Genomic DNA, 23,069 nt, shown 5'->3' on the forward strand with positions numbered 1-23,069 from the left:
AGTATTAAAAGGGAACCACAGCGGCGTTGAAATGATGAATGCTTGATAATTACAGGTGAACCACAAGAATCGCAGCCAAAATAACACTGCAGGAGCATCTGAGCTCTCTGTCCTTGGGTTAACTTTTACAGTTGCAGAAAAACAGCGTCAAAAGTCAAGTTAAGTTAGAAGGCTAACTTGTTAAGTGCTTAAATAAATACAATCAATTAAGTCTCTACAATCTCTGACAGTAACATACAGGCCAACACGTTGCGTTAAAATAAGAAAAACTGTAAAAGCAAATTCATTATTATTTATGAATGCAATAATAACATATCAATAATTTTCAAACACTTACATTTCATATTGTTTCGGTCCAAGAGCAACAAACGCAGATAAATAAATAAATAGAAAATTAATAAATAAATTGAACTCCGGATATTGTCACGTGCTCCGGTTTCTTCTTCGCACTCGTCAGTCAGAGTGAGGAGGAAAGTTGTCAGGACAGGAGAGGATGAATGAGACAGGACACAGTGATGCCTGAACCACTCACTCACAGACAGGGAGAGTTAGAAAAAGAAGTCAATATCGTCAAACTTTTCTGTCTGTAGTAAAGTTTGAGATGAGCCTTTGGAGTCTTTATGGAGTGCTGACGGTATAAAGAAACACTTAAGACAGTTTGGAGAGAGAGAGATAGAGAGAGGCAAAAGACATGCAGAGAGAGGGATGCGAGTGTGGTAAGTCCAATTTTTGCGCGCAGTGAAGTGTTTAGGCTTGTTTAAAACTTCCTTTATAAAGACGTCGGGCCTATGACACATCGGCAGTGACTCACTTCATTCATAAAAACACACACACACACAGACACACGCTCCCTCTCTCTCTCTCTCTCTTCCTCTCTCCCTCTCCCTCTTTCCTCCTCCCCTCCCTGCTGCCTGTCTCCCTTTGCGAAACTTTAAAAAAAAATGTTCCGTTGTTTTTTTTTCTTTCCTCTATCACTTTCTCCCGTCCTGTCTGATATCTCCAGCACTTCCTCCGTCGCATCCCACTGTACCTGCGCCAATCAGTCCCATCTACCTCTTTTTTTATCTTCCATCTCAAAATCTCTTCCCCCCTCTCCCTCTTTCTGTCTCTATCACTGTAGATGTTTTAAAAAGCCCATTGTTTTCATGGTGTATCAGCATATCTCATGTAACCTTGTATCATTTTAGAGCCTTCGGCTTGACCTGCCCTGGCTGGTGTTCAGTGTCACAGAAAATGTGTCTTTGTTATTGTTTTTTAATTTATGGTCGGGTTATTTGAGACTACACATGCTACATTCCCTGTATTATAGTTAATACGCAAAGCAAACACCTTTTCGCTCCCATATTTCTCTCCCTCCTTTTCTCACCCTTTGCTCTTTTTTTTTCAGAGCCCCACCTGAGACAGCAGCCTGTTATTTCCACTGCACCCCCCCCCCCCCACCCTTCTTATTTTCACTCCTTCTCTCCCTCTCCAGGGTGAAGGAAAGAGTGAGGAGTGAGGGACGGATAGGAGCAGGAGAGAGGTGTTGTCCAGACCAGAAGGGGCCTCTGAAAGTGTTGCATAGAAACAGTGAGTAGAGACACACACATACAGTACACACAACAGGACATTAACACAGACCCACGTTGTAGGTGTAGGGGGTGATTGAAGGGGTCAACCCTGCAGACACACATGCACAACATGCACATGGATGCACACACACGTTGGTGTCGTAGAAAAACACATTGCTATAATGAACCGCCAAAAAGCCACTCACTAGCTCTGACATACACTCAGACATATGCAGTAACATAACTGTCTACTGTACACACATCAACATGATTTCTCACACTCTCTTTCTCACACACACACACACACACACACACACACACTTGTAGAGTGGGGTAGTCTGGAAACACTCTGTCAGGTGCAGTAAAGCGTGGCCTACTACTGCAAAGGGCAAGAATGAGTTTCCAGTGATCACACAGGGACAGTTGATGCATCATACTGTAAACATACTGTACATCAAAAAGAGGTCATTAGGTTCAATGCTCCTGTTTTTTTTTGTATATTTTCAATTTTTGCATAAAACACATGAGTTAAAATGCCAAAATAAAAAGAGCAAAAACTTTGGCAAAAAGACACGTTGCTTTGTTGAAAAAGTTTCTGTATTGCTCAAGACTGAATGCAGGGAAATACACTCGGCTAATAACTTTTGATGTACATGTGACCTAAAGCCAAGGGTGTAGCAAAACACGTCTTCTCTTTATAATCAGTCCCCTTTTTTTTTCTTTGAACCCCAGTCTGACACTTCTGCTTGAGCCAGGAAATAAAAAATGGCCATTGAAAAACATCAATTACGTGTGAAGTTAGAAGGAAACTCTGCCCCCCTTATTCACTTCATATATGAAGACAACAGAAATGCTGTTTTTAAATCGTGATTGTATCTTTTTTTTTTCACTCATTTCTGGTATAATGGCACCTGACTGGAGAATCAGTGCCATACAATACGCTTATCTGAACAAAATCAACGAGTAGTATTTGTTCAACCATGGTGGTTGGTTCATTTGAAATACTTTTGGCTTATTCATATATTGTTAAATATCTTTTTCTATTTAGATGTAGAGACATAGCTCGAGTCTCTGCCACACAAAGGCAGAGATAGTGAGGAAGAGAACGTGTTTTGAGTCTGGGTGTAAGATTAGGAGACCCTCATTCACAGACATACACTCATGGTGCGGTTACAAAATAATTGGTGGTCGGCCTTGTATGCGCACACTCGCACACTCATTCACATATACACACAGAGTTGCCAGTCCGGCGGTGGGCCTACACAGACAAACAAACACCCTTCAAATGATGAGGGCCCGGTGGCAGCGAGTGGGTGGCGGACTTGTTGTGGTTAAAAGGGGTCATACTCTGTTTTCTCGGGTCAACAGTAGAGAAGAAAAGCCCGGTGAGGAGGAACTTAGGAGAAGAAGGAGAGGAAATAGATGAGTGCGGTTGGACGTAGGGAGATATTGACACACTCGCTCTTTTTAATTTCCCACATCAAAGGGCCGTTTGAAGACACAGCTGGGGAGAGAAGAAAAGAAAAAGTGAAGTTAGTCACTCTCCCTCATTCCCTCTCTGGGCTGCGTCTCATGATGGGGGTCTCCTGGGTGGTTCTGAAGCACACAGCCGTATGTTAGGCCATCCGCCAGCACTGATCACTCACACACTATGACACCGGGGTGGGTGCTCTTTAAAGTGTGTGTGTCTTTGTGTGTGTGAATTTGCAGAGATGTCCGTAGGCAAAATAAAAACGGTTACGCATCTTTGTTTAGATTTTTGTTTTTGTGTGTGAGAGAGCGAACACTGCGGCGGTGCATGCTTGTTGGAAAAGGGGGAATCCAGGGTTTGTGTAAATGGGTGTGCATACAGTATATGTGTGTAATTATGGGTATGTGGTGGTATAAGTGCGGTGTCTGTATATTGTGCATGAGCACCAGTGTTTGTGTGTGCGTCTGCTTGTGTGTGTGTGTTTGTGTGTGTGTGTGTGTGTGTGTGTGTCTGTGTGTCTGTGTGTGTGTGTGTCTGTGTGTGTGTGTGTGTGTGTGTGTGTGTGTGTGTGTGTGTGTGTGTGTGTGTGTGTGTGTGTGTGTGTGTGTGTGTGTGTGTGTGTGTGGCCTTCATATGCTACCCATTACATCACCAATCTGTGTAAACCACCATAGGAGGAGAAACAGAGTGAGACACTGAGACTACGACCTCAAAGACATCAGAGAGGAAGGGGAACCTGTGACAGGGCCTGCCAGGCCCCGCTGCCAGACAAACTTTACTCACACTAGTTTCACTCAATCCCTTCATGCTGTACACTAGGTTTCCTGTGCGCCATGGCATGTATTCACACATTATTACACAGGCTTCAAAACATCTGAGTGCCTCACACTCTTTGCTCACCCTTTGCCGGGTTCATAAAGCACTAGATTGCGCAAGTCATTTGCACACAGTCAGAATCTAAATGTTATCTTCTTCATAATTTATGTTTACTGACAAGGAAGAGCTTGAGCAGGAATATATTTTTATACGACATTGACATTTGTTCATTGTTTACTTTAGTGTGATTAGAGTTGTTGTCAGGTTAAAAGAACAAATGCCAAATCAGCCATTTCTGTTTAAGAGGGGTTTTCCCAAAAGTGTTTGCCAACTGCTGTTAATAACCATGTTCAGGTAAATGATAAAGTAATCTTGTAGATTTTAGGGTTAAGTCTCATGTTCTGCTTACCTCAGAGTGTCATGTGCAAACAGTGAATTGCTGGTCGTGACGCAACGCTGCTGCTTCAATGGTAAAAAGGATTATGGGACAAGGAGTCGTAATAAATTCATCATCATATGTTGCACCCTCATTTCCTCTAGGGAATTCCAGCAGGGCCTGTATAAACAAACGTGAAGATTACGTTCAAAGGGAAAGCCAGAAGTCTGACCTATTACTGTTAATATTTGCTTTCCTATAACCGGACACTTTCAAGTTTCCCTATGACCTCCTCTCCCTCCTGTCTTTTTCCTTTCTCCTCCGTCATACCCCCCCCCCCTTCGCATTCTCTTCCAAGTGCATGATTCTGACGGGGTATCCTATCTGGGGAATTGTCATGGTTACCTTACCCCAATTTGTTATTCACCGCCATTATAGCCCCCCCCCCCATTCTCGGCTTGCCCCCTTACTTTAACCTACGTCAGAGAGCAAGTGAGTGTGTAAATAGTTCAGGGGGGGGGGGTGGGGAAAAAATAGTGACACACAGGAGGGGGCTGCAGTCATTGGGCAATAAAATGACGTCTCTAACCTTCTCTTTTCTCATTGTCAATTATCAGTTTAAGAACTGTTATCCTCTTTCAAATAGATATATGACTAGAGACCCTCCTCCCCTCCGTCTCCCCTCTACTCTTTACTTGAGAAAAACCTTAAATGGACGTGATTTGCAAATTAAGCATGCCAATTGCTCACTTCCTTTTTCATGTGAGCTGCCTACTGGGGGCAGATATGGCTGTTGCGCATCTGTTGCTTTGCCTTTTTTTTTTTTATTAGACCATTAAAGGGAGACATTAACCAGCATCATTATTGCAGGTTTCCTCCACTGGCTTAGCTCACAGAGCAGTGCAGAGGGCAGGATGCAGGGATGAAAGGGAGAGCATGAGGCAAACGTCTCTCCCTGCAGAAACTGTGGGAGCGAAATGTTTAAATCAGCCCTCTATTAAACACACATTTACAAGGCTTGTTTGGAAGCCAATCCATGCTATGTGACAGAACACAGTGTTTGTGTGTGTGTGTGTGTGTGTTTGTGCACGTGTGTGTATGTGCGTGCATGTGAGTCAGCCAAAACCCTCTCTCTCTTGCTGACTCTGTGTTGCTCACCTGCTCACGTTTCCTCTCACTCTCACTGCTCCCGAGCAGCTTTAGCGTCTGCCAGTGAGGAAATCTCTGAATGAACTAGTTGAAGTAATAGGTCACAGACAGAGTGTGAGAAGGAGAAGAGGAAGGAGGAGGAGTGGAGGGGGGAGGGGGGGGGGGGGGGGGGGGGGGTACATCGGGAAGCAAGCAGCCCACGCAAAAAGGAACTTTTTACTGTGCAAACACTGTTTCCATCTCCCCTGCTTGCTCCCTCCATCTCAGACGGGTGTTAATACACTTTGAGAGCCCAGGCCTGTCTCAGAGCTCCCGTTCTCTTCTCCGGTTCTCCCCCCTTACTCCTCTCACCGCCATTCTCAGTCGCCCTAAACATTCTTTCCTCTCTTGTCATTGCGTGTCCTGTCTGCATCCCTTTCTCTCTCTCTGTACTCGTCTCTTCCTTCTTTCAGAGTGCCTCCCCTCAGCTCACTGGCCTCAACTCACTGACTTCCACTTACATCCCTCGCTCTTCCTGGTCTCTCTGTTTTCTCCAGTTGCAGAATGATGCACAGGAGGATCAATGAAATGTAAATCAGAGCATATGCAATGAAGCATGTGCACGTCAATGTGATATATCTCTGCACTATACGGAACTAACAGTAAGAGAGTAAGTGTCGTTCCTATTTTGGGTGCATTCCCCACAGTGTAGAATAGTTTTCCTGGAGACGCTATTGCATTTTTGTCCTTTTGTTAGTCTTGCACCGTTTCTGTGGTGAGCTACTACATCTGTGTTTGTGTGTTTGTCTTCGAGTGATGTATACTGTATCAGAGCTGACCACTACTTGCCGGCGCGTCGTGTGTCTGCGTCAGCCAAACACTGAGCCTGTTGTTGTGTTATTCGACGGAAGCTGAGAGCTGCTGACAAATTCAGGGGAAACGGGGAGGGCTTTCTGTGTTGAGTGTGTGTAAGAGGGCAGCGGGTCCTGGAGAGACGACGGGAAAAAAAGAGCAAGGAGAGCGGGAAGACAAAAGGAAGAGGACTTGTGTGACGTCGCAGTTTGCCCCACGGAGGGACTTTGTCAACGTGAAGTGACCTCAGTCACATGGAGGGGGGGGGGGGGGGAGGCGGGACAGATGGACACACACACACACACACACACACACACACACACACACACACACACACACACACACACACAAACAAACGCACAGAAACAAACGCACAGAAACACATATGCTTACGTCTGTTCACTCAACCTTTAGACAGTTCACTCAAGTGTTTAATACAATTTATAACCCCCTGCCCCCTTTAACTTGACATGGCATAGCTGTTACTGTCAACGCTGACGCACATCAGGCCTCTCAATCACTGGCCTTTCATTAAATTAACGCTTGTTACATGCTGACACTCATAAATCAACCTCCCACAACAATGATAGCAGATAACACAACTTATAACAGAGCACATGGGCAGCTGTATTGATTCTACCGGCGTTTAACTGACCACTTCCTGTGCGTCAGCCGTGTGGAGTGTGTAAATTTCATCATAAATAAGAGCAAACACAGGAAAGGAAATTTCATATCCGCATGCTGTCACTGTTTATGTTTTGAAATATCATACGGACAGGGACCGGGAAGCTCCAGACAACAGATTGGAGGCAGAGTGCATTTAAAAAGTGGAAATCAAAAAAGGGCTTCTCTCTACTTTCAGTAGGTTGTGCTTTGACCACACAGGGAAGGGAGGCGGATTCAAGTTCACTGAAATGTCAGCTGTGGTTTGAAGTGACTTTGAAAACATGGCACAAAAGATACACTGTCATTCTCTTTGAGATTGAAATTTATGCAGTCGTCATATCAAAGTATTTTTTTTTTTTTTTTTTTCTTTAAATCATTCTCTTGTGGAAAGAACATTTACCGTAACTGTTTATATAAACTGTGAACCATCTTACCCTCATTCTTCTTGGACATCCTATCTTATCTTTGGACCATTCAAAGTAAGATATGAAAGTAATGTGTTTGCGTGCATTCTTCTTAACCACCATTATCATTATCTCCAGCTGACTGGTCTAACTGCGACAGCCATCTTTTTTCTCGTACATCTGCACAACTTGTCACAATCCCAGCCTCAGTTTTATTTTCCTGACCTTTGTTCATTGTGGGAACTTACAAAGACTTTTTTTTAGTGTGCAGTTAGAGGACCACCTTTTTCCTTGGAGGGCTCTGACTAAGAGGAATGACATGGAAGTTATTCTGATCTCTCTATTCTTGTTCCCAAAGTTTATGTGCACTCTGACCCCCATGCTGTTTCCAATTAGCTACAAACTGCTCTTACGGAAGATATTTAAATGCCTTGCATGTCTCCCTTTATCAATAACAGTCTGTGAGTCAAGGACTAAGAAATGAAAACTATCCAGAATTTTCTATTTTTGGCACCAAGTTCACACACATAACCGTTACACCCTGCCGCAACTGTCTTCTTTAGTCTTCCCCTCCCTTTTCTCCATGGCTCCTCATCCTCTTTCTGTTCTTCAATCACTACGTCCATTCTCATCAGAAGGTCACCGCCACTGGATGTATGAATGGTGTCAGTTGGCCCCGGTGTCTGCCTTGTATTACAGACGCCCTCGCATCTGGCTGGACCCCCGGCAGTGCCAGGAAGCATCCCAGGAATGCAAGGAATGGCCCAGTGAACGATAAGAAGGAAATTCCCCGCAGCAGACTGGACTGAAAGCCCAGAAACAACAGGCGCATTGGACAATCACAGGGGAGAAATGAAAGCAATGACGACAAAAAAGTGTGAGAGAAAGGGATGAAACAGGATGCCTGGACAGTCATGGGTCTAGCAGCAGTGGTGATCCATGTAGGAGCAGAGAGTGATGACAAGAATGGGATGGCATGGGATGAGATGATAGGAGAGAGATGAGATAGTCCCGGAAAACAACAACTCTATTCACACAGCAGCCTTTTTTTTTATCTGACATCAGACTCAGCATTATAAGTTCAAAAGCTGAGTCCTAACCAATTAAACGCTTCCTTGCTGATATTTCTATTACCTAAGAAGTGGCGGATAAGAAAATGCTTAGAAACTAGAGATGTAAGCCATCATACAACACCTTCAAAAGTTTCAAATGTTAGCATTAGCCTGTTCTCAAGGCATTGATTCCCAACCTGGGGTCCTTACCACCTGGGGGGGGGCAAATACTTTTTCTGCTTTGAGGTTTTCAAAAATTAGATTGCCCATATTGACTAAAGTCCTGATAACACACTTACCTGGTAAGAAAAAGTGTGTATTCTGTTGGGAAGGAAAATGTTAGGCTTTTACTAAAAAAGAGACCTGGAGGGCTCCGCTTTTCTTCAATCAAGTAGGAGGGGCTCCATGGGAAAAAGGTTCAGAATCAATCTCCTAGATCACTGTGTTATTAGCCAGGAAATGGCTCAATGCTAAAATTAGCTGCTGAATGATGTCAGCAAATGGGTTATCAAGTTTGTAGTATCTCAGGATTTCCGTTATGCATTATTATTTTAGTTCAGGCCATCGTTGTAAATAAGAATCTGTTCTTAATGACCTGCCTGGTTAAATAAAGGTCAAATAAAAAAATAAAATAGTTGTGAATCAATCAGGAAATTGTGAAAAAATAAGAAATAGTCATATTCCCTTTGTTCATACAATTTACAACCTGAATGTAGCACACTACAGCATATTTAACTACGTATAGTCGAGCTTCCCACCCTGCGGATGATGTCATAGGAAAATGGCCGGCATGTGAATATAGTGAATGACCAACAACAGAGCTGGGATTACAACAAAGAAAGTGATTCCATGGAAGAGGACGACGAACAGAGATAGCAATGGTAAACACGTAGAACAGACTATCACTGAATGGGTGTTTGGCGAGAATGGGGGTCATCACATGGACAGGAAGAGGGCGCGAGATAGAGGCTTGTCAGAGGAAAGGCGAACCTCTTTAATCAGTGGGTGACAGTAAATGGAAAGAAGAGGTCAAGCACACACACCTCTCAGGCATACTTCTAGCTGGATCTTTGACTGACAGCACTCCTTTATGACTCACTGGCCTGACTTTTCTACTGTCTCCCACACGGTGCCATCTGCAGAGGCCTTTAAGCTCACTTTGAGTTCAACGTTGCCAAACCATGATCGAGATTAGCTTCACCTCCGTAGTGACCTAAATCTGACTTTAGGTCATTTTCTACTAACAAGCCAAGTCTACAGCCAAGTTGTCTCACTACCGGTGGTGATACAGGGGCAGCACGTGGCTAATTGTTTTGAGCTCCCAAATTGCACCAAAAGGGATTGGATTACCTACCACCAGGGTAGTTTCCCCCTTCTTGTTTCCCCTGGATTACATCAGAGGATAGACTCCACCGTGAGTAAGCACATACCTCAGAGTCACAGGGGAGGCCAGAAACATACCTAGTGTGTTAGAACAGAATGGTGGATAATCGGATATGGAGGAGGGCAGGAAGTGAACACACTCCTTCCTGTACAAGGTTTTCAATCCCTCTCCAATGGAAAGAAAAGGAGGTGTAACGGTTGATTCCAGGTAATTTAGTTTCTGTTAATGCATGCGAGTGTGTGCATGTGTCCTTGTTGCTTTCTGGCCAGGCTTTTGTTTATTCAGATAAAAAATAACAGCCGATGATGAGGAAATGAAATATTATCTGTATAAAACTCTCCAGGGTGTCTTATCTTATACAACAATCACTCATTCCTGTAATATCATGTTAACAGCATAGACATTAGCCAATTAAATCAACAAAAATGAGGCAATGAAAACATGTTCACACCGCAATCTCTGGGCTTGTTATCTAAAAAAATCGACGCACTGATTGATCTTCAAAGTGGAAAAGCATTCTTGCGTGACACTGCAAGTCTGCTGCACACTGACTGTCCAAGGTCAAATCAATATTGTTAAAGCTTCCAAGTAGCTGGGATAGACTGGAAGCATAGCACATTGTGAGGGGGGTGTAATACATGAGAATTTATTTGCCCTTCATGATGTGGTTGTACAGAACAAATGGGGGTCCGATTTTGCTTGTACATGGACAGTTCTGCCTCGCTCTCTTTTCTGTTTAGATCAAAGCCAGCTACTTTGAATTTGACTGTTCTGAAACGGCTGACACAAGGCAGATAGATGGGTGTGTGAGTTTTGAGGTGAGGCAGTGAAAGGCAGACAAGGAGAGGTAACTGTTTTTTGGTAACTACATTAAAACGAACCCCTGGGAGGTTTGGACGACTGACAGCTGAGGTGGAGCCCGGGCCAGCAAAGCAGGAGGGAGAGTGTTTTCATGTGTTTATGTGTGTGTTTTCCTTCACTACTGGGACTTATATATATGGCTGGAAGGCTGTCTCTCAGATCTGCAGCTGAGTGTAATGGGCCTTCACTTGGGGGGGGGTGTATAGGAACAGGGCCTGGGATGACCTGTGGAACACCCCGTTATCCTCCAGGGAGCAATGCTTTTGAGGTACGCTCCGCCACCACCCTTCACCTCCAATGTGCCGAATCAGTGGAAGGCAGAAAGCCACAGAGTATCCCTGACACTAATATGGAAAAAAGCCTGTTTGGAGCGAATATAAGGGCAAATATTATTCTTCCTGAGCGTAACCACGGCGAGCACCTCTGACCTGGCAGTGAAAGTGCTGAAACAAAAAGCCCAAAGACTTTTTCTACTCCATCAAAGGAGAGCTGCATAAAATAAACATGGCCATCAGATTACCACGCTGAACACGGGGCCACGTTAGCCCATGCCGGCCTCCCTGCCGCCCAACCCCATAGCTCTATGGGAGTTAAGTGTGGGGTCCGCTCAGTCAACACCATGACGCAAAATGGAACAAGCCTCTGACAGAAGCCCCAGGCTGATGGAATAAGGCCCCTACCCACAGGCCCACAGGCCCCCCGGCCCGAGAGAAATATACTGAGCGAGAACCAGAGAGAGGCAGGAAAACAGGAAGAAAGAAGAGGAAAGAAGGGAAAAGATAGATGAAGGCATTTTGGAAAATAGGAAAAGACCTCCAGTTCCAAATTGGTGGCACTGTCCCTGTTCCAAATTGAAAAGCACACACATAAAGCTAGCGCTGCCCCAGAGAACGGGCATTAGCAGGCCAGGACAGACAGCCGCCAGTGGAGAGAAGGCTGAGGCAGGGCAGGGCAAGGTAAGGGTACAGCGGTTGGTGGTGATGGTTGTAGCTGCCAGTGAGACTGCGAGGTTCAGCTGGCCATTCCCTCTAACAGTGGACAGCCTCAGCCCGTTGGATCTGACCTCACAGGGGTTCTTTTATATCCCTGCGAGTGCTCGTGTGCATTGATGTGTAGGTGCTTGCAAGTGTGCACCAAAAAAGTTTGTGTATTTATGTGCGCATTTCACGTTCAGGTGACGTAACCAGGAGAAAACAGATCTGCCCCTTGAGGAGGACCAAGGCTTTTCTCTTGGCCTTTTAGTTATCTCACTGAGGCCCCACTGTACATTTCATCCACCTCAAGTCGTCAGCCACAGTCTGTCGTCTGTCTGCTTCTGACTGATTTCCCTCCCAGCACCTCTGACCTTCTCGTGACTTGTCTCAAACCTCACGTGGATTCCTACTCCCCCGGTCTGTCTTTTTGTCTGTCTGTGACCTAACAGAGATTCCCCTGATCCCTTGTTTCTTTCCGATGCCAGAAGCCATGCACAATATTCCACTCTCACTTTGTTTCAGACGGGAGCTGACTCTCTATGACTGTGTCTCAAACTACCAGGTCTTTAAATGTTTTCAGTCTGAGACCCAAAATTGCTCTCCTTGCCATGTGAGACAAGGGTAAAGAAAACAAATTGAGGTCTCCACTGGTATAAAACAACAAAAAAAACCGGATCCAGCATCATTTGGTAATGATGACTACCTTGGACTTAAATCCTCACAGTTTCCCCTCCGGTTTCCTGATAAAGAATGTTTCCCAACCTCCATCAGTAGCCTTACAGTCCTGGTATTCTGCCTTTTCCCCTGACGTACGACTTGAAAACCCCTCCTTTTACTGCTCAGTTTTAGGATGACGCAGGTACAGGTAAAGTGTTACCAGATAACAAATAGAAACTGAGGGTCATTCCATGCCAGACTGTAGTTTTTAGCATTAGGTGTGAGAGCCATGGGCTTTCTATGGTTCCTGAAAATGACTCCAGTGTGTAACAACAATGAACACAATCACTGTGGTCCACTGGGCCTCACACCAGCAGCATTGCATTACTGTGCTCGCCTCCCTACTGTTCTCCTTTTCTTTTCATCCTTCTCTCTTCTCTCCTCTGACTCAGCTGTTTTGTAGGAAACTCCGTCTCTTTGAAGAATGGAAGAATCTTTCATTACTCGACAGCAGGGGGAGAGCAGGAGATGATAGGGAGAGAATAACTGCCCCATTGTCTTCACGCACACACCCTCCATCCACCAATGATAATTGTGTTGAGCTAATTACAGAGAGCTGCTACAACAGGTGTGGGACTCAGCACCTGGGTAAAGAGTTCTACTAAGTGTGTACGTGTGTGAGTGTGTGGGACAGAGAAAAAGGGATTATGTGTATGACTGCACAACCCTGGGTGAAAGTGTGTATGACATTTTGTCTGTGCCAGTGATTGAGATCACAGAGATCACAGAAAACCGTGTGTGTGTCACATGCTTACTAAACCCTACATGTTACTTAATACCACTCATACATTGGTCACCGTATTGTATCACAGACTACTGTAATATGACACAATCAACATGGACCTATACCAGTCTGAACTCCATCTGTGTTTAATTATAAATCTACAGACTCCATCTGTTTGACATTACTGGAAAGTTGAAATTAGCACACAAACACAGTCTCACTCTCACTCATACACCACATTGAATTTCAAATGAGAGTGATTACAATCACTTAATTGATAAATGTGACCACAGGGAGCCTCCTCAAATGATTCATAATCTATAAGTGGTCTTTCTCAATGGCATGTTTTTTTGATGTCAGTACAGTAAGAAATTGGGGAGACAGAACTGGAGGGAACAGTGATGATGTAAGCAGGGGTCTCTCACGGGACTGATGTTTTCTAAGCTTTTTACCGTAAAGGCCTTCATCCAAGAAGCTGACCGTAACAACGGAAGCCGCTTGGCCCGGCGCCAAGGGAGGAGCCTGATAACTTGAGTTTGCTGAGACGTCATAGAGCTTCACTCTGAAAATAAATAAAGTGGTGAAATGTTTTATAAAGATGTCTGGCTGACTAGACAGTGAAAATGACTGGAAATTACAAATTTGTGTCATTTCAAGTTCAAGTGAAGCTGTTACTCACTCCTGTTGATGATATCACCTGTCTACTGTCTGTTCATGACAGCCTTTATGCTTAATGAGCTGGGTGGTTTATAGGGCTAAGAGATTGCACCACACATGTTAAATGGGAAACCCTTCCAATCAGACCATTGAGTGTGTCACATCAACCAAAGGGAAATTAAATTCTCCCCTTTATGAAGGCTTACCTTGCTCAAGGAAACCTTTGTGTTTGATCGTCACAGTCTTATTTGCTTGCTTGAGTCATGGCCCTATGTACGGTAAAATGCCACCATTAATACAGGAAATGAGAAGATGTCTTTGGAGCAGATTGTAATGTAAGTTGTATGATCACCCCCTTACTCAAGCGATTATACCTGCACACTCATCATTTAACGTCAGAGGGGAATGAGTCCTGCAATGCCACCTTGTGGAATATTTCTTTGCTGTTGAAGTTGAGCCAAGCCCAAGGGGCCCTTCTGTGGGGAACAAGTTGTCAAAGATCAAACAGACACTGCAGGTCTTTCAAACTTCAGTGTTTTATTGGAAACGAGAAGTTAAAAAAACATACATGAAAGCCAATTCAAACAGTCACATAAAGCTTAACACTGTGTGACAGAGACATGAGGCTTAACTTCCTGCTTTAAAACAAATTTATAAAGACATACCAAAGCCAATACATTTCTTTTACTTGAAAATATCTAAATGAATAAATGAATTGATATGGAAATGCCAAAAAAAGAACAACCAGACAACAAAATGCCAAAAGCATATTGAGTGTGCAGTTAGTTTGCTGTTTCTGGTGCAATTTTTTTTTTCTTTTACAAGATATCCTAAGTGATACAAATATGGGCTTCCTCAAAGCCGAGTCCTCTGATTGGCAGGGAGCTCATCCTGGTCAAGTCCCCACAAGAAGGTGCGGAGACGTGTCACTTCCTTTTGGAGCTCAGGACTTGGGATTGGCTGGGAGAGGTCAAGGCGTGGAGTCTCATTTGGCAAGATTAGAGGAGGATGGTCCAGGAAACTCTCAAAGATGTCTAAAAGAAAAAACAACAAGGAAAGACAATTGACTGTGACATATTCACTGATTTTTTATTAATAGCTTATAGCATAGCTTAATTCTCAAGCATGTTTGTTGATAACTGTTTTACCTCCACACAGCTCTGTTCCTGGTGGAGGGACCCAGGATGCTGGTGGGGCTCTGGTCGGACCCAGCTTGTAATGGTCGAGCAGGTGGTGCAACTGAGAAGGGCTTAACAAGGCATGGTCCTCCTGTAGACTGGTCCAGGATGACTGAGAGACGAGACATAATAGAAAAAATGAATGTTTTGATTCCTGGGTTTTGACTAAGAAAACACCCTGCTCATGTGTCTGTGTTACCTGGATTAGTCGAGTCTTGGGAATACACAGGAAGTTGACTGTGATTGACAGTTTCTTCATAAACTCTGAGGCTATGTCACCTAATCCAGCCCCCTGTAGCCAGTCCAGAACCAGGTCCAAGTTTGTACGGATCTGGACCGCTCTGGACCACGAAAACAGCCCATCTAAAAAAAATTTTTAAAAAAAAGAAGTGGGCATGCAAGAGAACAGAAACAAAAATGTGCGATTTTTCAGAAAACTAGAAGGAAACTCTGTTATGAACAATAAGACAGGATACTTTTTATTTATAAAGGAGAACACTTATGTTAGCTGTTTTGGACTGTAATCATGTATCTGTGCTGACACTCATTCTCACTGCTCTATTGAAACAAGCCCCTTATGTCTACTCTTGTGATATAGAAATAATCTGCTTTGACTCGACTTGGCTGTGGTTTAAAAACTATTGCAACATAAACTACTGATTAATGACACTAACTTTACATTTTCACAAGGGCTGCTGGTGAACAAATCATGGGTCCTGCTCCCTCTCACCTCTCTCCAGCAGAGTATTAAGCAAGGAGGTGTTGGTGAAGAAGAAGAGGTAGCCAAAGGTTTGGGAGGTTAGCGGCGGGGACAAACACGCCTCGCGCGACAGCATCAGGGAACACCGATACACTTCCACCAGCCCAGCAACTTTAGGTGGTAAGGCAGACACGTCATCCACCTCTCCTTCCCCTCCTCTTTTCTCTTCTCCCTCTGTATCTCGAGCTCCATCTTTCTCCTTCTCTTCGTTGGAGAATGGATTGGTGTCCAGAAGAGCTGGAAGGAGCGAGTAGAGGGTCTTGGTGGAGAGAAAGGACAAGTACTAGTCAGTTCTTTAAAAAAAAAAAGATATGAAAAATAGGAGTATTGCTCGAATAATTGACGGGGAGTGGACGGATCATGTTGGATGGATTAAGATGAAGAGGATAGAGCACATGATGGAGAGTTGTGAGAGGTGTTTCAACGAATACCATATAGGTTCTAATAAAGTTTTAAATGTAGTCTGTAGTCATTAGCCCCAGAAGATGGATCCTCCTCACTTATATTACCTTATATTAAGGCAGTAACTGCACAATGAGATTAACATTTGTGGTTAAGACTGATATATCTAAACAGCTTTTGGATGGACTTCCATGCTGTTTGGTAAACATTAAAGTCCATCTAAGGATACATTCTAATAAAGTTTCTCAGATTTCTTGCCCTAGAACTAGTATGAAATACCCTGAATGACCACAATACTCATGACTTCCTATTAATTTCAGCTGGTCTTGTTGTTTAATGCCAACATTAGGATATGGATTATACCTGCTGGGCATGTTTTTAAGGTTGTTTTTATTTACAGAAAAGGGAAAAAAGATTAGTGTGGTATTAGACTGCTTATTGAAGACAGTCAGTTTTTAAATGTGCTGTTGATTCACACTTGTCTCCAAGGATGCAAAGCTCAAAGGAAATTCAGGAGCTGCACACAGCTGGAAAAAATTAAAATAAATAGTTGGTGGTTGTGAGAAAGCTTCAGAAACATCTCGGAAAACAGCAAACAATGTAATGAGCCCTAAAAAGAAGACATTTTAATTTCTCTTTAAGAAGTTTAATTTGTGGTGGTTTTCGACATTTGCATTTTGACTGAAATCTGGCGCCACTTATATAAAATAGTAAAGTTTGTATTTTTTTACGTATGCTAACTTGTAGACTGTGACTGTAAGTAGGTACCGTTGTGTATATTGTATGTCGTGTGTGTGGCACAGTATTTTCTTGTTTTTTTGTCCTTTACCTTGGTGAGGTGATATACACACTGTTGGAAGGTGTGCATAATGACATCATCCAGCTGTGCTAGAGCTTCTGAGCAGGTGTCCATGTCAGCTGTTAAAAGTGGATCTCCTGGGGCTTCAGAGAAACAGTTAATAAGATGAATTAAAAATTGTATCCACGTTAAATTCTATGAACTACAAAAGTTCTGTGGTACCTCATTAAACACTCATATCATCAAAAGGAAACATTTTACCCGAATTAAGATAGATAGATTTACTTTATAGATCAAATAAATTTTTCCTCTAGAAATCACTCTCACCTTCAAACTCCCACTCTTTTTCCATAGCCTCAACTTTGACCTGGAAGAAGTTTAGGAGTTCTGTGGCATTTGACATCCAGAACATCAGCGGTCGAAGGTCAGATGATAGTTTCTGGACATTTGGTGTGCTGATCTCACCTTCCTGCTCTGTGGAGCTGCAGACATTCATGTAATGACAAAGTTATTTGAGCTGTAAAAGTTTGTGAACATTCTCCTGTCAGTGTTTTGTTTATGCTTAACAGGGGAAATACACCATGCTGTGAGTAAAAATAGACTCACAGTATGGTGTATTTAAAGTGTAAAAATAGTTTTTGTTACACAACTATATTTGATCCTCTTTTTCACATCAGTGCTTCCATCATACAACAAAAATGTACCAAAGACATAACAGCACAGGCACAAATGTATCATGAATCACTTAGCAGGCGATCTCTAAACAGAGGAAACATGACGTCGAACAAAAATGTTCTTACTTTTGCGTGGGATGCTTATCCCCAAATTCCTTAATGTTATCCTGTAAAGAGAGTTGGAGACAGAGGAGAAGAGAGACATCTCAGCTTAGTGTGGGGGTGGACAAGGGGGAGCAGAGTCTCACCCTGCAGCCAGGACAATTACAGCACATTTTCCAGCAGGAGGGCAGTGACATCAACTCATCCTCGCTCCTGTCCACAACCTAGCAGGCCACAATGAATGGCATATGTCTGTCTAGTTGTCTGGTTTTTCTGTGCGACTGAAGTTGCCATCAAAATCTGCTTATTTGATGTTTTACTGCCAAACTTATTTAATTGTGGTCATGGCCCTATTTTAATGGAAAGGTTCATGGTCCAAATGTTTCCTCGCTCCACAGATTGACCTTAATGCTCAACCCGGTGAACTTTATTATAGTACATGACATGCCAAAGCCTGTATTACATTCTATATTTAGTGTAGTTGTTTCTCAGCTAAGCTGGTGGGAGGGCTCTCGAGGGCGCCATGTCAGTAGTTCCTCTTAGTTGCTTCAGGCTGAAATACCTCAAATATATCGAATTTCTAGATGGATTCGTTTGAATAGTTCACAGAGGATGAACATGGATGACTTTGGTTATCCCCTGGACTGTCTGCTAGCCCAACTTAGAAGTGAAATGTTTGTTGTTTTGAGGTAAATATTGTGATGGTGTACCAGATTTTCCAGTCATTTATGTTCCCTATAGCTCGCATTGTATCAGCTTCATTTCTTTAATTCTGAACCATCATCTCTATAACAATGTCCAAAACTTTGGTTTTATGAACAAGTACCTACAACGCTTAGGCATTTCTTTTAGCCTCCATTATCACATTTCTTTAATTATCAACTATTAGTGTGCTAGAACTAGGTTGGTGAAACATTGTGAACATTAGAGGGGCTTAACATCAACAAGTTAGCATGTTACTGTTAGCATTTAGTTCAAAGCAGCGCTTAGCCTCAGTAAAGGGTTTTCTTACTATTTATTGGAACTTTTTATGAGTTATTACATATCTAACTGTAGAAAAATGACAGTGAGAGAGACTTGAGTGGAAATTGGACGCAGCCAGCAATAGTCCTGGTATTTGTGATGATTCATTGTTTTCCAGCACAAGTATTATAGTATTCTTTATTTTATATTTTATATTTACTCACCCAGACAATTTCTTTAATGAGATTTGCTGACTTTAGTAATATTTGGGGTGTAAGAGCGGGGTCCAGGTGCTTGGAGGCATGATCAATCATGATTGACAGCAGATACGCAGGAGCTAAAGGTCCGCCACAAGAGTCTGGAGAGGAATTTTTGGAGATTATCTCCTAAGAGAAAATGAAGGTAGAAACACGATGTAAGGAAATGCTTCTATGACACCAGATAAATAAATAGTTTGTCAGAGCTTGAAGCTTCTTTGACTCCCTGTCTCACCTGTAACAGGGAATCTGTATGACGGGGATGGAACTTCAGGACTGCCTCTGTAGATCCTAGGTACGTCCTCAGTGTCTCCTGTCTGTCTACCATCCCTGAAGGGCAGCAGGTAGTGGAGACATCAGCCTGCCATGGCAGAGTCAATGCCAGAGGCGGAGCTGGAGTCACACGGGGGTCGCGGTACAGAAAAAGGAAGTGGTTCCCCAAACCAATCACATCCCCTGGCTTCAGGACAGTTTCCCTGTAAAGGGCCACGCCGTTGTGTGTGACTGCGCCTCCTCTGAAGGGCCGCATCAAAGCTACAAGAAATTTGAAATGACAATAAGGTAGACTTTAACAGCAGGTGCACCATGGATTTGGTATGATATGATTTAGGGACTGCTTTTGTACCTTGTCCAGTGGGCGTTTCAGGAACAGCTGAGTTTCTCCTGACCAGTAAGTGTCTGGCCAAGAGGTCAGGAGCAGAGAGAAATGTGTCCACCTTCAGAGGCCTCTTTCCCTTCCTTTCTCTCTCTCGATCCTTCTCCTTCTCTCTCATTGTGGGCTTTCTTCCAAACACATGCGTATGTCCCGCCATGATGTACAAAACAAAATCCTGGGAAGAACACACAGTGGAGGGCAGAGCAAAGTCAGGGAGGTCTGTTATCTTGTAAGTATCACCGTTTACATCAATCTTCCATCTTACAGATGTTAAGTTGAACAGAGGGCGGCTGATAAGGAATGAAGTGTGTCACAGTTTGTGACAATGGAGACCTGTGTGAGGTCATTGTGTGAGATGAAGTGATGTACACAGAGGGGTTTGTTGCTATCGTTGGGTTAATTGTGATGCTCTGGGGCTGTTTTGTGCAGGAGGCTGAATGGGAGAGGCTTGTGGAGGGATGGAAACCCTGATGGTATGTGACGATTGCAAACATGCAGGTATGATGTCATGTGCAGGGTGTGTGCACATATGGACATCCGTGCAATCCTCCACAACATGCCTGTTAGTTCACATATAGTATGTGCACATCAGAGTGTATGATGTTCACAATGTTTGTGTGTGTGTGTGTGTGTGTGTGTGTGTGTGTGTGTGTGTGTGTGTGTGTGTGTGTGTGTGTGTGTTTCTCTTTTTATTTGTTTAAAATAGTATACATAGTCATATGGGTGATGTTTATGAATATTTGTGTTGCGATATCGTCTGCCAGCATGTCTTGCCTTGCTCTGGTCGTAGCCCTGCAGCAATAGAAAATAGGGTCGATCTGTGGGTGGAAGGATTAAACTTTGTGACATCACTTCCAGGTCACAGCTGGAGTAATCCCTCTCGTCCTCGACTGGCTGGTTTGTCCATCCAACCTTTGCTTCAGCTTTTGAAGCTCTAATCTGAAAAAGTTGTTCAACAAATGACAGTTAGAAAACAAAATGTACAATAGGGTCCATTTTTTTCTCACCCTATGATTGTCTGTACCTCTCCTGGCTGTGGGTTGATCATGCTGACGATATTCTTCCTGTCCTGCACCGCTGCATTGTTGTTCGGCCGGTTGCCTGGACCACGTTGGTCTTTACTGACGTGGTTGCCTTGGCGACGCCGCAGACTCAGGTTCATGTCACTGATGCTCCTCCTGAGCTCTGTGTTTCTTCCTCGATGACCTCGCTCACTCTCCTCTGGTCCACCCCCTGATGACATCCTGCTCCGCCGCCAGCGCACACCTGTTGCCCAGACGATCAACAGTCTGTGTTAACCAAAGACATATAATAAACATATAAAATGCTGACATACCTACCTTTTGAACCTTAAATGTACCTTGATAGTTCTCTCCTTCCCTCTCACGCTCCTTCTCCCTCTCCATCTCTTCTCTTTCATAGTCCTCCTTTCTTTGGATTTCAAAGCGCCGTTCAAATCCTTCCTTAGGTCGCCACATGTCCACTAACAACAGGGGACATTCCCATGGGGCAACACTTCTCCGGCACTCTGTCTCCCATTTGATAGCTCCATCTGGCTGCGGGATGGGCTTTCCAATGACATCACACAACAGGAAGTCCTCGGGGCTGTGTTTCTGGAGAACTAGAAGGTAATGGAAGAAAGGGGGATGGGGTGGGGGATAATTATTTTTCCATAAAACTGCAGTTTATTTTATTTCATATTTTTATATTAGGTCATTCCCAATTTGGTTAACAAAATGTAAGCAAATGATCCCTGTAATATGTCACAGCAGAGGTTAAGTAAGAGAGAATCTCATACCTGCGTCATCTGTCTCTTCCCTCTCCCTCTCAGTGTACCGAGTGATGACCTGGGCGATGAGCTGCCTTGCTGTAGAGTGGATGTTAGCCAGCAGGGAGCGGTAGTTGGCCCCGCTTGAGAGGGCATCCCCGTAGATCTTGATCAGGCCGGGGGCAGAGGAAGAGGCAGGAGGGAGGTAATGATGGGAGGATGAAGCAGCTGAATGAGCCCAAACCTCTCTCTCCCTTTCCCCCACCGCCCGGTCCCGGTCGCTGTTGGAGCGCCCTCGCAGGAAGAGATGGGAAAGGCGCTTTGTGCGGGACTGGGGCCCAGCAGGCCGTGGCCTGAGGAAGGCCGGGGAAGGGGATGGGGATGGGGCAGGGGAAGCCAGCGAGGGGGTGGAGGTAGAAAGGGAAGAGGAAGGAGCAGAGGGGGCCTCGTGGAGAGAGGCTGCGTCAGAGCTGGTGGTTGACCTGGGAACAACAGAGGAGGAAAAGACAGATGGAGGAGAGAGGAAGGAGAAAGGAAGGGACCAGTCAGCTGTGAATTATGACTGACAAAACACATACAAACAACAAGGACTAAAATAAAACAAGGAAAGGATACAGGGTTGAAAGGATACTAATGACAGTGGAAGGAAGATAAGATGCAATCAGTACATAAACTGTTTTTTAAACAATTAGTCTTATCAATCACTAAATTCTGCCCTAAACTGGCATGCAAGCTGCGTAAATTGAGGACATATACAGATGACATAGAATCAAAACACAGGTTTTAGAGATCTTCAGACTGACTTGACAGAGATAGCGCTCGGCCAGCGACCCCCTAGCTTGGCAAAGTGTTTCCTCGGCGAGTTGATCCAAAGACCCACAGGGAAATGGAGCTTTCTGAAGCGAGGACTGCCAGACCCCTCCATCTTACAGAGGGAAAGGAGGAAAAGATGCAGAGATTAGGAACAAATGTGTCTTCCCCATTCAAAATCTGAAAAATGTGTAAATTTGACAGTAAACTATAATTGTCGCTTTTCCTCTTATCTGCTTGATCTACCTCCACACTGTAGCAAGGATTGTGTCAACAATGTCAGGATTGAAACAATATAACAATAGCATGATGTCACCATCAAAAAATATCAACAGGATGCTTACAGCAGGTTGTCAACATGATGAAAACAAGAAATTATGTAGTGAAAAAAACATGGGCCCCTGGAAATTGAGGCATGAATTTCCCATCTTTAAACAGGAAGCGTCTTTTGGAGGACTCAGATCCAGCTGTCGCACTGACAGGGAAATACCCTCTCCAGTGGTCAATGAATGTCCATTTACAGTGTTCATTTTACATGAATTACCATCAAAAGTTAGAACATAATGCTTGCAAATGTCATGCTTGTCAAATCAAATACAAAATTGTATTTCTCTGGAAAGTCTCATACTTTGAAGTATAATCCTGACAAGACTTAATATCTTTGTGTTTTTCTGCTCCTTAATAATGCTGTCATGAAATGACAACTAAGGCAGCGTTTTAAGTGTGCGTCTTGTTCTTTATGTTGAGGATGAAATATGCTGATACCATGAAGTCTGCTTTTAAGAATCCGATTTAAAACACTTACCCACAGTTGATTCTGATCCTTCTATTGTAAGCTGATATGATTCTTCCGAAGCTAAATGTAAATATGCAGCTCAAAGCAGCCTTATAGCTTTGCGTATTTCCTTTTTCCTGCGATAAAATTCCATCTTCTTAATCCAAGGCCTGTCACAAATATACTCTAAAGTCTTTATTTCTTAACATCCATTAGGTCAGTCTTTTGTCAACTAAAATATCCTTGTCTCACTTAACCTACAAGTTACGCTCCCTCTCTCTCGCTCTACTTCCC

At 43.7% G+C, this 23,069-nt stretch overlaps 2 protein-coding genes and 1 long non-coding RNA gene across 4 annotated transcripts in view; 1 reads left to right on the forward strand and 2 right to left on the reverse strand.

Moving 5' to 3' along the window:
* il11a (interleukin 11a) overlaps positions 1 to 726 on the reverse strand; it is a 6,078-nt gene extending 5,352 nt beyond the window's left edge. The window contains exon 1 of the mRNA XM_020646745.3: positions 338 to 726. Within this exon, the coding sequence (XP_020502401.1) occupies positions 338 to 344 (7 nt within the window). The 5' untranslated portion in view covers positions 345 to 726. The remainder of the gene's footprint in view (positions 1 to 337) is intronic.
* LOC114920967 (uncharacterized) overlaps positions 1 to 21,426 on the forward strand; it is a 27,604-nt gene extending 6,178 nt beyond the window's left edge. For both annotated transcript variants that reach the window (XR_003809257.2, XR_010666754.1), the window contains exons 2-4: positions 1,475 to 1,569; positions 20,845 to 21,050; positions 21,254 to 21,426. This is a non-coding gene — a long non-coding RNA (uncharacterized lncRNA). The remainder of the gene's footprint in view (positions 1 to 1,474; positions 1,570 to 20,844; positions 21,051 to 21,253) is intronic.
* rasip1 (Ras interacting protein 1) lies at positions 14,151 to 23,069 on the reverse strand. The gene is made up of 16 exons (XM_020646700.3): positions 22,806 to 23,069; positions 21,994 to 22,115; positions 21,221 to 21,672; positions 20,783 to 21,043; positions 20,447 to 20,688; positions 20,197 to 20,361; positions 19,393 to 19,597; positions 19,003 to 19,301; positions 18,735 to 18,896; positions 17,572 to 17,612; positions 17,099 to 17,253; positions 16,802 to 16,914; positions 15,541 to 15,829; positions 15,010 to 15,173; positions 14,781 to 14,922; positions 14,151 to 14,666 (listed from the first exon to the last, which is right to left on the reverse strand). The coding sequence occupies exons 2-16, from the start codon at positions 22,113 to 22,115 to the stop codon at positions 14,488 to 14,490; spliced, it is 2,991 nt and encodes a 996-aa protein (XP_020502356.2). The 5' UTR covers positions 22,806 to 23,069; the 3' UTR covers positions 14,151 to 14,487.

The sequence above is a fragment of the Labrus bergylta genome, chromosome 8 (genome assembly GCF_963930695.1).
Source record: "Labrus bergylta chromosome 8, fLabBer1.1, whole genome shotgun sequence".
NCBI classification, from domain to species: Eukaryota; Metazoa; Chordata; class Actinopteri; order Labriformes; family Labridae; genus Labrus; species Labrus bergylta.

What these genes read in the sequence shown, in the direction of transcription:
- rasip1 (XM_020646700.3), bottom strand. Translation starts at nt 22,115, where the DNA reads ATGGAGGGGTCTGGCAGTCCTCGCTTCAGAAAGCTCCATTTCCCTGTG. An exon ending in GATAAGCATCCCACGCAAAA is followed by an intron (nt 17,254 to 17,571) that starts GTAAGAACATTT and finishes GAATGTCTGCAG; the next exon opens with CTCCACAGAGCAGGAAGGTG. An exon ending in AAAAGAGTGGGAGTTTGAAG is followed by an intron (nt 16,915 to 17,098) that starts GTGAGAGTGATT and finishes GTTTCTCTGAAG; the next exon opens with CCCCAGGAGATCCACTTTTA.